Source organism: Catharus ustulatus, chromosome 3 (genome assembly GCF_009819885.2).
Source record: "Catharus ustulatus isolate bCatUst1 chromosome 3, bCatUst1.pri.v2, whole genome shotgun sequence".
Lineage (NCBI taxonomy): Eukaryota > Metazoa > Chordata > Aves > Passeriformes > Turdidae > Catharus > Catharus ustulatus.
The window spans coordinates 34,448,736-34,464,501 of record NC_046223.1 but is presented as its reverse complement, the minus strand read 5'-3'; the positions used below and the strand labels follow the sequence as shown (position 1 = coordinate 34,464,501).

The following is a 15,766-nucleotide window of genomic DNA, read 5'->3' as shown; positions in this document are numbered from 1 at the left end:
GATGAGGAGGGCACAGCTGCACATTGCCAAAACGAGAGGGCTGAGCCATCTGTCATGTCCAGTGATTCCTTGCAGCTTACAAGGGCTTGTTTACATGCAGAAAAGTACCTGGATTAGAGCAGCCGTGCTGCTGGTGGCGGTGACACAGATAGCGGCATACAACACAGGTTTGGGTTCAGGTTTTGGGGTGTTTTTCCTTGTGGAGTGCAAGCTGGGTTTGGCTTTTTCTAACTGAGATGGGGTTTTTTCCTGACAGAGCACAAACCTGGTTAGCCTCGGGCTTGGCTCTGTGTCAAGAGGACCATGGCACATGGTGCCTGTGCAGCTGTTGGCAGCAGTGCCAGCAGTGCTCTCCTTGCAGCCCTGCCGATGAAGCTGCTGCCCTCTCCTCCTGCAGCAGGCTGTGGCCGCCCCGCCTCGCTGAGGGGACTGTGCACGCTTAGCTGCAGGCTCAAGGCAGGGCTGTGCTGCGTGTCCCAGGGGTAAAGTGCCTGGTTAACAACCAAACAAGCTCCAGTTGTATTTCTGCCTTCGCTAGAAACAGTCGCTAGGATACACGCTGTGTACATGGAGGTGCTTCCCCGACACGCCAAGGTCTTGGCGAGGCGTGGTGTCCTGCGTGAAAGGACTTTGTAAACACTCAGCTGTGGGACATCAGAGGCAGGCTTTGGTTCTGAGGTGGCTTATGAGATCCCAAACCGAGCTGTGCTGTCAGGAGCTGGCCCTTCCAGTGTGCTGGGCTGCTTTCTCTGGCTGCACCAAGAGCACTCGGCAGTGCTGCCACCTGTGTGTAGGAACTCAGTGCAAATGGCACCTGTACACAGCTCCTTTCAGTGTCTCCTGCAGGACAGCTCAGCAGCAAAGGCATTTTTTAATGTTGTGCCCACTTTTTCTGATAGTGGAATGAATTGAATTCATCTTCTGGTAATGCATCGTGAAGTCCAAGCCGCTTGTATTAAAAGAAAAATTCTTACTCATGGTGTAAGCCATTCATTTTCTTTTTATTCTTGCAGCGCTCCAAGCAATGCTTTTAATAGAAATAGGTGATGAAGTCATCTTTCAAGATTAGGAAGTTTCCTTGTCCATGACCTTTTGAAAAACTAGGCCAGTGCTTTCTACCAGGGCAACCTCAGACTAAGCCAAAAGAAATCAAACTGAGTTGCAGAGACATGAAATACTTTGACACTTCTGCAGATGTTAACTGCCAGGGGCTGGGCTCTCCCAAGCAGAGAAGTGTGCACACGCTGTATTTGTGAACTAGCAAGAGAGGAATAAGTACAGCTGGAGACAACTTGGCCCAAATCACTGTGGAGGATGGGGAAAGCTCCAGGGTGTCAGGAAAAGCTGTTGAGGGAAAGCAGAAACTCAGAAGAGCCGTTCTGTAACTCGGGTATGTAACAGACTGGCCGTGGTGAAGTTAGAGCAGCACCTTTCACACACATGCTCATCCCCAGGCAAAGTCCCCATGCAGGTAAAGAGGGAAGGGAGGCCTCTCTTTAAAGTGTGGCAGATCGGTGGTTAGTTTTGTGCAGCTTCTCTGCTTTGCTAGGCACCAGCCATCTCCTCCAGCACAGAAGGCCTCTCCAGAGCCAGCCCTTACAGGGAACTGGCTGAAATCAGAACTCGGCCTGCAATTACTCTGGATGTGACTCTTGCCTTCGTTTGTCTTTCTGCCAGTACTGGGAGTGGCAGGAGGATTCAGCAATTAATTGATTGCTATGTAAACGTAGCTGTAGCTTAAAAATTATGCTCGATGTTTAACATGTTGTCAACATCAATAGCAAAAAACAAAGGCAAGTGTAAAAAACCTAGAAATACAATTACAGTAATTTCACGATTATAAGCCGCACCATTTTGACTAAAATTTTGGTCTGAACCCGGAAGTGCAGCTTATAATCAGGTGCTGCTTATATATGAACAAAGAACGAAAAGTTGCTGTTTTAGTCTGGAGGACAAGTGTCTGCTGAGAAAGGCAGGAACTTCTCTTTGAAATGGAGAATGTAAACCCCCTCCCTCCAAATTATTATAATTTTGAAATCAAGGGGCTTTCAGGCAAAGATATGGGAATTAGGAATAACAGTTCTTTACTAGGGAAATTAAAATAGAAATACAGTACTACAAAGAAACAAACTCCAAACCCTGACAAAGTCAGAGTACAACCTGACACCCCGTCAGGCAGGGTGTTGGTAGCAGTCCCATTAAATGGTGGCTGCATCCTCCTGCAGTGACAGATGTGATTCAGTTGGAGCAGTGCTCCTGTAGAAGGTGCAGTTTCCCTCCAGAGGTCCAGTGGTGATGTGGAGAAATCCAGTTTTCCTCTGGAATCCAGTGGAGAAAGGGGCTCCCTTAGTGTCCCAAAACCTCTGTTTTTATCTTGGTAAGAAATGTTGAGCTCTTCCCCCTGGCTGGAGCAACTCCCAATGGGATGCAGTAATTTTATCAGTCACACAGTGGGACTCAATGGCCGTTAGCAGAAAATGACTGGCTGGAGGAAGGATGGGTTGTGAAAAGATAAAGAACAATGCCCCGCCTGGTTTCAATGGATGGCCCATTAGCAGAATATCTCTCATGGAGATAAGGATCACTGCCCCCACCCTCAACAGATGGTGATAGAATAGATACCTTTTATCGCACTCTGTATCGTAACATGCGGCCTATAATCAGGTGTGGCTTATAATTGTGAAATTACTGTACTCATGGGTGACTTGATATGCAAGTGTTATTTTAGAGCACGTTTTTGTTATCTCTTCTGGTTTAGTTGACAATCTTTGATCTTCAGAGTACTTTTGGTCCTGGAAGTTACTAAAATCAAAACTATGGGTGAGACAACTCAGTTTTTCCCTTAAACTTTTCCGTGCTCAAAAATTTATTACAACTTGGTAGACGAGGCCAGATTCAATTTCCACTAATGATGGGGGGACCTGCTGCCTGGTTAGCACAAAAGGATTGAAAGGGTACTTGTTCTTCCAGTGTTAACTCTGCCTTAGCTAGGGATCAGATGGCTGCTTACTAGGACACCTCTGATAACTCCTATGGCATATAAATACAAGTATGTGTCCCCTAGTCTGATGTGGCCTTAATTTATGTCATATTAGCCTGCAATAACTCTTCTGCCACTCTGTGCTCTGGAGGTTTTCCTCCAGGTATTAACGAAAGTTTGTTTGCCTTTGAGGAGTTCTGAAATGGTGCTGATGCCCAAGACAGCTGCAAAATTAAAAGGCCTAGAATGGAACTGAAGATCTGCCTAGACATAAATACACACTTAAAATACTAGTGATTGTTTACAAGGTGGGACATTCAGGAAAGGTCTGATTCTCTCTTTTCAGTTTCCATGTAACCTACTCATATGCAAGCTAGAGCTATATTTGGGCTCTGCTGAACTTTCAGATTAGTGGTGATGTTGAGCAAGCAGGTAAGATAAGCTTTATATTATAAAAGGACTTTTGTCTTTGGAGTAAGAAAGTAGTGAGAGATGGGGGAAAGAAATGAGCAAGTCTCTAAGGAGGTATTTACTTGTAATATATTTTTCTGAAAGAAGTGACATTGGGCCTTGCTCACATCATGCTGAGAAATAAGACTCAGAAAAGTTGAGCTACCAGAGGTGGGTCCACATGCAGCATCACGTGCAGGTTGTGAGCAGCAGAGCTGTGTACCCAAAGCCTGGCACCTCCACACTCTGCACACTTTGTCTTCTCTGCTCTGTGCTTCCTGCTGCTGCCAGAGCACCTGTGGTGATGTGAGGCCTCCCACCCAGCCTGGGAGAACTGCATTGGAGAGAACAATTCCTGAAGGCAAAAAAGGGATGTTCTTGTGTGAGTCAGGTTATCCTCTGCGTGGCACTGGGCTTTTCCTGCCTTGGGTTTTGCAGATTCTCTGTCTCTCTATCGGCTGCAGAATCATAGAGATCTGCTTCTGCATATGGAGTCCATCCTCCCACTTACAGCAGGACTGGCACCTGTGCTCAGGTCAGCTGCGGCTTTGTCTAGATGACACTTGAAAATCTGCAAAGGGTGGAAATTACTTGGCCTCTCTGGACTGCCTAGTGCACTGCCCTCAGAGTAAGCCAGACCTGTCCTCCTGCCTGGCCTGGAGCCCCAAGCTGGCATTATGGCCACCACCCCTGCCACATCTCCTGCGGCTATCAGGAGATGCTTGGCTCCATCTTTGTAACTGTCCTGCAGATAATATTAGGCTCTTACTAGTTCACCCCACAGACTAAATCTAACTCTCCACTGTCTTTCCAGAGGGCAGGCCCTGAGCTCCATGGACACCTTAGGAGCCCATCACTGGAGTCTCTACAGTTTTTCAACATCCTTACTGAGCAGGAAGCCCAAAGCTGGACAGCAGTATTAGATGCACTGCTCAGCAGTGTCAGTACTGGTGGATCCCTTCATTCGTTGGCCACATATTTCCTGATGGAGCCCAGATTGCAGGTTGACTAATTTGCAGACAGAACACTCTCCTGGCCCACATTCGCAAGTCCCATCCTCTTCAGCAGGGCTGCTATTCAGCTAACTGCTTCCCAGCCTCTAGTGGACACTCCATTAGACAAGCACCTGCCCTATAAAACAACAACAATAACAATAAAATCTAATCTATTGTTACACAGTGAGACAAGCACCTCAAAAAGAAACATAAGTTGTAAATTACTTGTGCAAATTAAATGTCTTATGTGTTCGCCCTGTTTAGTTTGAGAGACCTTGGAGAAAGCAGCTAAGATAGTTTAATTAAAGAACTATTTCAATATTTAAGTATCAGTGAACACATTTAAATGTCACAATCTGGATATTCGGATTCCAGACCTAGGATATTCCATCAATCACACCTTTTGTATGAACTTGCCTGCCCTTTGTTACAAGAAGTATGTCCTTTGTGAAGCAGAGCCCACCAAACACCACACCAGCTGCCAAAGCTCGAGATGACTGGCTGGTTCCCATATGTGGCTGCGATAGGAGCTGCTTCCTCCAAAGGAAAGGAGGTGGGAGCAGTCACTGCGATCCAGTGCTCCAGTCCTCAGGGCTGCACGCTGATCCAGCCCTGCTCGGCATTGAGAAAACTCCAGAGTCTGCTTGGAGGTGGAGAAGGTGGTGCAGGCCGGGAGACACTTCCTGAAAACCAGCGGCTCCCGGACATTCCTGGGAGGGGGCTGCTGCTGCTGCTTCAGCGGCTGCGTTGGCACAGCCCCAGGATATTTATGTGCCTCCACAGCCTGGCAGCCAGCCAGTCCCTTTTTATTTTTTTTTCCTTTAAGGAAACACCCGCAGAAGGGAAAGGAGAGTCCAACCGTTTCTTTCAGCAGATCCTCGTGCAGACAATGAAGAAAAGTTTTCAGGAACGATCTTGCTTTTATAGGTACTTACTGCCTTGAAAAGTCCATTATTTACCAAGTACAAGTATCCTTCTCTAGTTCCAGAACAAACCAGGGAGGATTACAGTGCTGAAGGCAACTGTAGGGCTGGTGGGGGAAGGGAGGGAGTGCATGGACTCTTCCTTGAATGGTGGCTGTATTCCAATTAGCGTGGATCCCACAGGAGGCCGTCAGTAGAGGGACAGTGCTGCTGCTATCTCAGTGTCTGAACCCCGCTGAATTTTGTCCGCTTTGGTGCCGTACCAGGAGTGTGTGACTTCACACAGAGCTGTGGTTTGTGGCATCTCACAGCATTCCTGAAGCGTGGGGAGTGTGGCTGCACGTGTGTGTCCACACAGCCCTGTGCGGGGGCATCCCTGCTGGAACCCAGCAGAGCTCCGAGGGAGTGGCTTCCCGGCCATCTGGTAGGTGGCCACTGCGACCCACTCAGCTGCTCCCGAGATAGACAGTCTCTTTGAGAGCGCAGGTGTGGGTTACAGAGATGTACAGACTGAGAAATGAGTCTCCAGTAGAAGAATGAATGGTGATAGAGAAATGTCTGAGTAGAAATTAATGCTGACTGGCTTTTGGGAAGGAGAGGGCCATTGTGCCATTGTTAGGTGGGGGTAAGAAACTCTCTGTGGTAATTGGTTCAAGGGGACCTTTTGAGGTTTAGGAAGAAAAGGCTGAGCTTTTTTTTTTTTCCATCTGGGAGTCTCAGTAGGCAGTAAAGGAAGAATATGGCACTGGCATACTATCACAGCTAAGAAACTGAGTCAAACAAGTTCTGTCAGGGCCTCCCAGTGCTGCCTCAGGACAGCCCTCAAGAGCTTTAAATATTGGATGAAAGCATTATAAGCACGGCACATAACAATCACTGGTTGCTCCAAATTTCTTGGGGAGGGGGTCTGAATAGGGTATTTTCCCCTGCATTTTGAGGAACGGGCTGTTGGAATTTTTTTTCCTCTGTATTTACTCCGTGAAGGACTCCTGCAACAGACATTTGTGGTAATCTATCAGCCCAGTAATAAACCTGTTACTGGCTTTTCATCTTCAGAGATATTGCCTCTATCTCAGCCAGAGTCTGAAGGTTTCCTTAAAGTGAGGGGTATTAGCTTCCCTTTAATTGCTTAAGTAACGTAACAAAGAGCAATGGGCAGGTGGGCTGCATCTCTCATCCTGTTTCCACAGCATCTGTGCAGTGTCACAGTGATGATGTGGAGGAGAAAGATCTCTCACTGTGGCCACCTGGCACAGGTAAAGGTGGTAAGAACTCTTGACCTGGATGACAGAAAGCATGACTATCAGCCAGAGCTGTAAAGCTTGTAAGTGAACTTCAAAAATCTGCCATGCATGTATATGCAGAATTGAAGGCCAAGATGTTTGGATAAAAGCACCATGTGAGCACCAGAGTTATCACAAGCCATTTGCCATCAATAGGAGAGATGAGGATCTCTTGTCTAGGGAGAAAACTCACACCTGCTGCTCTTTGTTACAGCATTTGACAAAATAAACAAGGTGTTTAAAAAACATGCAAAGCATGTGCTTCCTTCTCTCCAGAGCAGGAAAAGGGGGAATCTTTGTTTCTGTTAAACAGATCACCACACTATACAATCTGGGTATTTTTGGAGCTGTGGCCAGTCTAAAGAGAAAGATCCCTGCAGTGGTAATTGTCCACTCCCATGGTACATTTTAGGTACTGCCAGAGGGCTCCTGGCATGTTCAGGACAGTTGAGGGTTTTGACACACTCTTGCTCATGATAGATGACAGAAGCTGGCAGGACTAAAATAGCCTCAGAACAAACTGCTCTTAATCTTGAAAACAAGCAGACATAAGGATGCCATGGCCTATTCCCGCAGGAACAGGCAGACCCCTGCTGGATGGCTCTCAGGAAAACTATGAACTCAAGCAGAAAAAAAACAAAGGAGCGTGTGAAAAAGAGGGGACTTACCCTTAGTCAGGGTGTTAACCATGAACAAAAATCTCTGTTTTCCTCAAACTGTGTCACCCAAGGTTGTATCTTTCTTTAGCCTCCCCCCACCACCACCATTTGAAGGTTTAGCCGTTGTATGTGCTTAATATAATATTTTCATTTTAAGTGTAAGAAAGTTACCTGTTCCAAGGCCTTGAGTCACATTGACTAAAACTCAGTTCCACTTCAGATATGGAATTAGTTCTTGGTTCTTCACTTAGGGAAAAAAAACCAAACAAAGGAGCATCTGAATATACTGTAAAACTTTGTTTTGATCAGTTTTCCAAGGCAAGAACAACATATTTGTTTTAATAGTTAAATGGAGCAAGCAAACAATTTTCATGGGTAACCCTGAGCTCTTGAGCTAAATGTCTGGATAGGAACAAGAGAAAAAAGGGAATTAGTCTACTAAGCTGGAGAAAATATTTTGCTTGGGAGCTCATTACAGCTGAATTCACACAGAACTTCATTGTTACCTGGATTGCTTATACCAGAAATAACAAACGCACTTCCTGCAGACCCAAATTAAAAAATCCTCCCAAAAGCCAGGCTCAGTGACAGGAGATGGCCTTTCCTTTGCAGCACCTGAGGACTTGGGGTGGGCGGTGACACAAAGTCTGGAAGCCTGCAAAATGTAGCGAGGGCCAACATCTCCCAAAATCTCTGCTTGGGAGAAGAGGTAAACAACAAGTTTGGGATGGCAGCTATAATTGCCTCTGCTATCACCTTCAGAAAAGTTCCCGGGTTTTGAGCATGCTGCATCTGTCAGTGGCTGAAGAAGGGCATTTGCTCCTGTGAGAGGCACCGGAGAGCAGAGGCCACCTGATCACAGGCAGCTCTGGGAATGGAGCTGGCAATTAACCTTAGAGATCTCCACGTTTCAGCCTGGTGCCTCCACAGCAACTTCCCTTCCCGAAGGACCTGGAGGACACACCTTGCACAAGCGGCCTCTGGCTGCTGCCAGAGTCCCAAGTGTGCGCTCCTGCTGGAGGAGGCTGCAAACGCCTTTTCCCAGAGTATCGCTACTGCAAGGGAACAGGAAGAGAAAGGTGTGGAGGAGCAATGGGGCCATAAACCCATCTCTTTATTTTGCTGGTGGTTTAAGTTGCTGTAAGGAAAGATTTCACTTACTTCACGGATAAAAACTAACTGCTTGTCAGTCACCATTCAGTGACCAACTAACATAACTGTTGGTAAAATAAATAGGGTTTTAGCAACTTACAGTTTCAAGTTGATATACTTCATTCTCTCCCTTTTTATGGTTTATTCTGAGGGGGCTAAAAACCAAACATATTCAAAATTACTATTTCTTTTCCTTCCTAGTAACTGTCTGGTAAGTTTTAATTTAGGCAAAGCAAAGCAAACGTTATCATCTGTCATTAGCTGCAATACTTTTACATTTCAAGTCCAATAATAAAATACAGAGGTGTATTTCCACCCATGACTTAAGATTTATGAACTTAGCAGTAACGGATAAATAGGGATACAACTCACTGATTTAAAAAAATAGTTATGTCATTGTTTTAAAATGGTTCAGAATTACTTAAGTAACAGAATTTTTTGTTTTCTTGTCAATGTAACCTAATTTATGACAACTAATAGCTTTGAAATTTTTTGTTTTATCCTGTCTCTCACTCTTTAATTGGGATAACCCATCAGTCACTTTCAATTAACTCTCCATAGCTGGCACAAAAGCAGCTGGAGCCAGCACTTCAAGCAATTATGCCAGACTTTTTCCCCTGCATGTTTGACCATGAGCATTCTTCCCTCTGCTGTTGCAGGCCCCCCCCTTTCACGCCAACTGAGTCAGCTTCCTTGCCTTATATCCCTGCCGTATTAGGCAAAGGCCTCGACTTTTGGTTAATTCCACTTAAAGTTTTAGTAAACACTGAAGCTCCAGTGTGCTGGCCAGGCTTCCTGCACATTGCCTCTTCCCTAGTTGTTCTGTGAACATCTGGCACGCTCATTTTACACTCTGCACAGTGAAGCAGAAGGATTAGGTGGGTTTTCTATGCAATGCAGATACATCTAGCATTTCATAGTTATTGCTACAACTGTAGTTAAGCTGCTATTGGGCTACTATGCTTAAATGCAGTAACATATACCAACACAAATTAACACCACAGAGGATTTAATGCTGCAATTTTCCCCATTTTTTTTTTGACTTACACAATATCATAATGTTGCTTTATTTTCTCACCAGTCACAGTATTTATGTGTTTTGAAGGATGCCATTATGCACATGCTAACTTCTTTCCTATCAGCACAAAACACTATTCTTTCTCCACAACTGCTCTTTGCCAAAGAGTAAATTTTCATCCCAGTGCTTTTGTTGCCTAAAGCCCCCAGCTGACCTCTGACCTCGCAGCCAAAAGACCCCCTGCTTAGGTTGCACTTTCTTTTCTTAGGTCAGCTAGGAAAGAACTCAACCATGTATTAAAACAGGAGCTTGTTAAGACCAGCTTCATGGCTCGCTCAGTTTCCCACTGCTGCTCCAAGGGCTTTATGAAGCAACAGCTCCCATCCCAAGGAGAAGGAGCCTCCCATCCCCTTGGCCCCCCAATCCCATACAGAACCTGGGGAAACATTTTTCTCTTCTGAATTAGCTACCAATTAACTTCTCAGTTTGGATTTTGCAGTGAGGACAGGAAGTGTTTCATTGCGTTAGTTCTTCTGAAGACTTTTTATAAAAATATTGAAATCAATGTCCTCAGTAGAATTTATCTTTGTTTCCTCCAGAAGAAACATGAGGGGCAAAAAGGAATTAGAGTATATAGTATATATTGTTTTCATCTTATAAGAGGCCAATCCATAGAGGGTAGAAGTTTAATTTTCTCAGAGTAAACAGCATGTTTGTTTAGTGCTCTCATGTATATTTCCAAATAAATAAGTGGAGCAATACTGCTGTTTACATCTGGATTCCCAAACCTCTCAGCACTAATGTGAGTTAACAACAGATCACAAACTCTCTCAGACTAAGTACAGTGTGGGGGAAAAAAACTATTTTTGCTTGGTGAAATGCCTTTAGACCAGAAAGTGTTTACAGCATAATAGACCATAAATCATTATATAAAAACCTAAAAACATTGTGTGGCTTGTGCAGACAGAAGCAAGCAAGGAGTACAAAGTCATCACTCATCTTTTTATCAATATGCTATTAAACCTAACACTGTATTTCCAAATAAGATGGTTTCCTTGAAATTATTTCATGTGATATGTGATATTTCTTTTAACTGAAAAATGTACAGTGCAGCAGTTAAGTAGAACATGCCTTTAAAGAAAAAAAAATGAAAGAAAAAAATCACTACTTGCAAATGATGTAGATTATTATTCCACAAGTAGTACAGAAGTGTCTTAAGTAGCAAGATCTTTAATGAAGTAAAAAATTACTTACATAGTTTAGGCTGCTCTAAAGTGTGATTTTATTCATAGTTTCAAACAGAACAAAGATGGAAATCCTTCAGCTTCACAGTGTATGTAAGCTATCTGGTTATCCTGCAGATGAAATCTTACAAAGGCTGCTGCTATCACCCGTCTTGCACAAGCAAAGCCTCCTCCTATACTGCTTAAATATTCCTGTTTTAAAAACAGCACTGTTAATCATAGCACTGAAGGATACATTAACTCAACAGGTGATGGAAATATTTTCCTGTATTTAAATGAAATGTAATTACAACTTTGCTAAAACAAACCACACTCTGTTTATAATGGAAGTTAAAGCAGTCCCAAATCACTGTCATTAATCCTCTGAGACCCTGCAAGAGAACACATCAGCTCCCAGATGTTTAACAGCACATCATTCCAAATGTGTGCAGTCACATACGTACATACATACATACATGAAACAAAGCAAGGCTTGTACAGACTTAACAGATTCACTATGAATTTCCTGCCCAGATTTGCTAGGAAAACCATGATTTACCAATTTTAGACATGTCACAAGCTTGCAGTGTAGACTAACTTTCTTTTGGACCACCTTTTCCCAGTGATGTATTAAACCACAACTGCTCCAGAGAACCTATGAATCGCTTCTTTCACTGCCAGTTTGTTCCTTTTCTGGATCAAGATAACTGCCTTCATATAAAATTCTGTTTTTCATTCCTTCTTGAATCATTCTTTGCCGGATCCTTTGCTGGGCTAAGTTGTACCTGCAGTAAAACCTAGAGGAGGGGATGAAAAGAAAACACAATTAATTCTCTGCTTTATATGGCAGTATCAAACCAGTCATTCAAGCAGCTGAAAAGTTGCAACCATATGTGAAAATGCTAATAAAATACAGCTTCTGCCCTTGGAATTAAGACACAAGGATGGGGTATGTAAAGGAAAAAAGAATTAAGGAAAATTGAAGTAAGTGGGAGAGTTGATCGCTTAGGATACAAGAAACAATAGGAAGTATTAAAAATATGTATAAACATAAACATCTAAACACATTTATATGTTTTCCTTTAAAGAAGATAAGTATTTTGGGGAGAAGGAAGGGGACACTTTTCTAGGCAAGCTTTTTATGGGTTTCAAAACCAACATGAAACACTGTTTCTGAAAAGTGAAACACAGGGATCATGTTGTACAATTCAGCCAACATAGGCCTGTCATAATTGAAGAAGCATTTTACATACCAGTATCCTAACATTGTGCAAATAAAGCCACCAACTGCAACATCACAAGATCTTCTAACTCTACCTGAAAGAAAAACAAAAAATCTTCTGAGAAGTTAGAGAAAACAACTTGTATGACTTCCCATTATTAATAGCACCTAACAGCAAACAAAAGTTATTTTTTTTTCTTGCAAATAATATATAAAACGCAAAAGGAGTAAGTACTTACTAGTTGCTAAAAAATGTCCAAGACCCGTAACTAAAGACCCCAGGGAGCCATAGAGCACTGATTCTCGTGCACATGGGACATTTTTAACATCGAGAAATCCCAGGAGTTTAAAAGTCTGTAAGACAAAACAAAACAAAACAAAACACTATAAATTAAAAAAAAATCACTTCTGTAGAAGTGATGCCAACTCCACTGTAAAACTGACTTGTTATCTTAGTAGTCAAGTATAACCAGTTGAGAACTTACTGCACCCAGGGTTATAGCTGACCAAAAGTGAACAGGTACAGATACATCAGAGATGTTTTTGGAAGAGTTAACTATTAATTTATGTAATATAGTTTGGCACAAAGCTTTCTTTCTAGTTCTTTTTATTTTTACTGAATACTAAAAAAGAACTACTTCATTTTTCACCTTTACAAAAAAGGAAGGCAGAAGACCCTTAAGAATCCAGGATTTTTGTTACAACAAACAAGGAAGGCTACAATCACGTATGCAGTTAGTCATGCCATGTAATTTTAGTACCTGAAAGAGCAAACGTGCTTGAAAAAAGCTAAATTACTGGAAAATGAACATGTAGTAGAGAACTTTACAGCAGATACTGAATAAAAACATTTATAAACCACTAATTTATGGCCTAACCCTATGTCTAGGCAGGGGCTGGGCACATGGGTCAGGGTAGCTGCCTCTCAGTAACACCTGCACATTGCTCTGCTATCAATCCTTTAGTCAGGGACCGTGTGAGAACGCGTTTCATTCTATTGTGCTTAAATCATTAGAGCGTGAAGAATCATGTGTGCAACTGTACCAAAATTCATCAAAGGCCATTGTTTTATTTCGTTGAGAAGGTATTCCACATGGTCAAAGTAGATTTTGAGGACGTACAGTGCTCAACTGCTTGCGGAGGACTGAGAACTGTGAGACAAGTCATTGTGTCACTGTGTAATGGGGATGGCAAGCATGGAAATGCCCATGGTTAGTTTTAGCCATGCTCCCTAGGGACAGCCATCAGCTGTCCATGTGTACAAACGAGACAGAAAGGTTGCGGTCTATGTTGGTCCAACACCCAAATGAGTAACTTCAAGTGCTCTCATATGGAAGAAGTCACTTGATACGTCGCTGTTGTTGGCTAAGAAGGTATCCCTGCCACATCCATACAGCGTGATGCATCCTTTTAAAATAGCGTCTCACCTGTCGCCAGGCTGGGCATTATTTGTTATGTCTCTGACCACCGGCCTCACGAACCCTCCAGTTCCCCACTGAGAGAAAAGTCCCACGGAGGGACCCGGGGGAACACAAACCAAACCCCGCCCCAGCCACGGGGCCCCACAGAGCCTCAGCTCTGCCGTGGGTTTCCGTGCATTGTTCCCGAGTTATTTCCTCGGTCAAACAGCGGGGCAGGGCGGTCACTGCTGCTCTGCAATGACCTCCCGTGTCCCCAGCGCGGGGCTCCGCGGCCAGCAGCAGCGTGCGGCGCGGCTCCTCCTCACGATCATCCTCCACCTCGCCCCTCGCCGCCCCTCCGCCCTCCGTTACCTTCCCCGGCTCAGAGTCGCCCTCGCCCGCCATGCTGCGGCAGCGCCTTCCCGCCCGCACCAGCGAGCCGGGGCTGCGCCCGCGCACAGAGCGGCTGCGGCGAGGGGAGGCCGCTCCGCCCGCCCCGTCTCTATGGCGCCCGCGGAAGGGGCGGGGGCGGCCGCGCCGGCGCCATTTTAGGTCCCGGCGCTGAGCGAGATTCCAGCGCGAATCCTTTGTTCGGCGAAATGGGTCACGGCGCGGGGGGCGCGCGCGCGGGCACGCGGGCGGGGGCGGAGCGCCGGCGTTCGCCCCGCCCCCGCCTCGCGCCGCTCCCCGCCGCGGGCGCGCGCCTGGGCCGGGCGGGGCTGAGGGCGGCCCGGGAGTGTGCCGGGTCCCGGGAATCCGCGCGGCTCCCGGCGGGAACACGCGGTCGCCTCACGGTCCGGCACCCCGGGCGCCATCGGCTCTGCCGCGGTCGGGCTGAGCCGAGGTGTTAAAAGCTAAAAGAGAAAGCCCGGGGCCGGCCGATGGCAGCGCGCTCAGCGGGTAGCGCCTAGCGGGAGGAGGAGGTTGTGGGATCCCTCCCGCGCCGTGGCCGGCCTGAGGGATGGGGGATGTATATCCCCACCGCAAATGGGGGAGAGCTGATTGTCAGCGGGAGCATCCCTGGCTGCTGGAATGGGACAGGGAAAAGATGATTTGTGCAGCTGGGCGAAACGTCCCCGGGTGGCAGCGGGAAGCAGGAGTGGAGGAAGGATGGATTCAGAAGTGCTTTGGAAAATGGCCTCTTGTGAGGCTGTGGGAGCAGCGTCAGGCACGACCCCAGTGGGTTCAGCCGGGGTAAACCTGTGCTAAAGCACCTGGACATGCTGGAAGTGACCCCTTAGGTGGGTCACTGTACCTGCAGTAAGGATGGGAAAAGGTAAATAGTGCCAAGTGACTTAGCACTGAGGTACAGTTCTCCAGGATGCTGCAAAAATAGATTTTACTGCAAGAAAATAGGGCTCTCCCTGCTACGTAGCGAATTACAGGGCAGGTTCAATTTAGGACCTTTTCCATCTTAGCACTGAAGCATAGCAAGGATGAGAGAGATGTGTAATACTGCTCTTTGATCTAAAAAATAGTGTGTCCTGACTTATGAAGCATGAGATATCTTCAGACCTTGTTAAATATCATTCCTATGCTAAATAAAATTATCTTTTTCACACATTGAAATTTATGTCCATTTGAATTTTCTATTACTACTTTTTTTTTTTTTCCCTGTGTTTGTGGGATTTTGGAAACAATGTACTTTGCCACAATCAATTTTCATGTTTCTCTACCTGAAAAGTGCTACTGCACATTTTCATGAGCTATTTTAAATCTCCCATGGATTAGAAACAAATCTCAATCCTTCCCAACAGTCCCAATCTATCACTTCTTGGTCATCTTTGTAGACATTGCAGGCAGAGCTCTGAATTCACAGAACACACTGATTCAATACGTTTGCTATCCACTTTGAAACGATCAGTCGAAATCACTCGAATTGTGAGTAGTTAAAGTTATGTATGCATTATGTATGTAGTGATGCAAACATAGGATGCAAAACCCAAAATTATTGGTGTAATCTGCCCTTGGAAAAGCTTGTAATTTTCTGGTTTTAGTTGGTTGAAAAATTAAGCAGTGACAAATACTGAGGAATGTAGCAAGGAATCCCAAGAGAATGCTGACTTGTCTGAGATTAACAAGGGCACGGTGGCGAAAGAGAGACACTGGTTTTACTGCTAATGTGGTGGCCTGGCCTGCAGCAGCTCAAATTTTGAAGGAAAAGCATGGAAGGATCTTTCTTTTGCTTTGAAAGAATTAAGATGGTGGAGAGCAAAGTACACAAATAGAGCCTCTTCTGTCTGATAGTCAAGACTAGCCTAAGGTTTTCCCTATGTGTCGTTTATCCTTTTCCCAAGTACCCAGATCACAGAAATTACACTGCCATAAACAATACCATACTAATTTGTTCCCCCCTCTCCTTGGTTCTTGTTCATTACTCTGCTTTACTGCTGCACCTCACAGCTCTGCTTCTTGTCCTTCAGAAGCTGCTCCAAAATTAATTACAATTCCCCTTTGTGGA

The 15,766-nt window shown here is 45.0% G+C and overlaps 1 protein-coding gene across 1 annotated transcript; it reads right to left on the bottom strand.

Annotated features, from left to right (window-relative positions):
* Positions 1–7,568: 7,568 nt before the first annotated feature.
* Positions 7,569–13,787, bottom strand: LOC116994557 (cytochrome c oxidase assembly protein COX20, mitochondrial). Its single transcript, XM_033056363.2, has 4 exons — positions 13,678–13,787; positions 12,145–12,259; positions 11,937–12,000; positions 7,569–11,480 (listed from the first exon to the last, which is right to left on the bottom strand). The coding sequence occupies exons 1-4, from the start codon at positions 13,708–13,710 to the stop codon at positions 11,339–11,341; spliced, it is 354 nt and encodes a 117-aa protein (XP_032912254.1). The 5' UTR covers positions 13,711–13,787; the 3' UTR covers positions 7,569–11,338.
* Between the last annotated feature and the right edge of the window lie 1,979 nt (positions 13,788–15,766).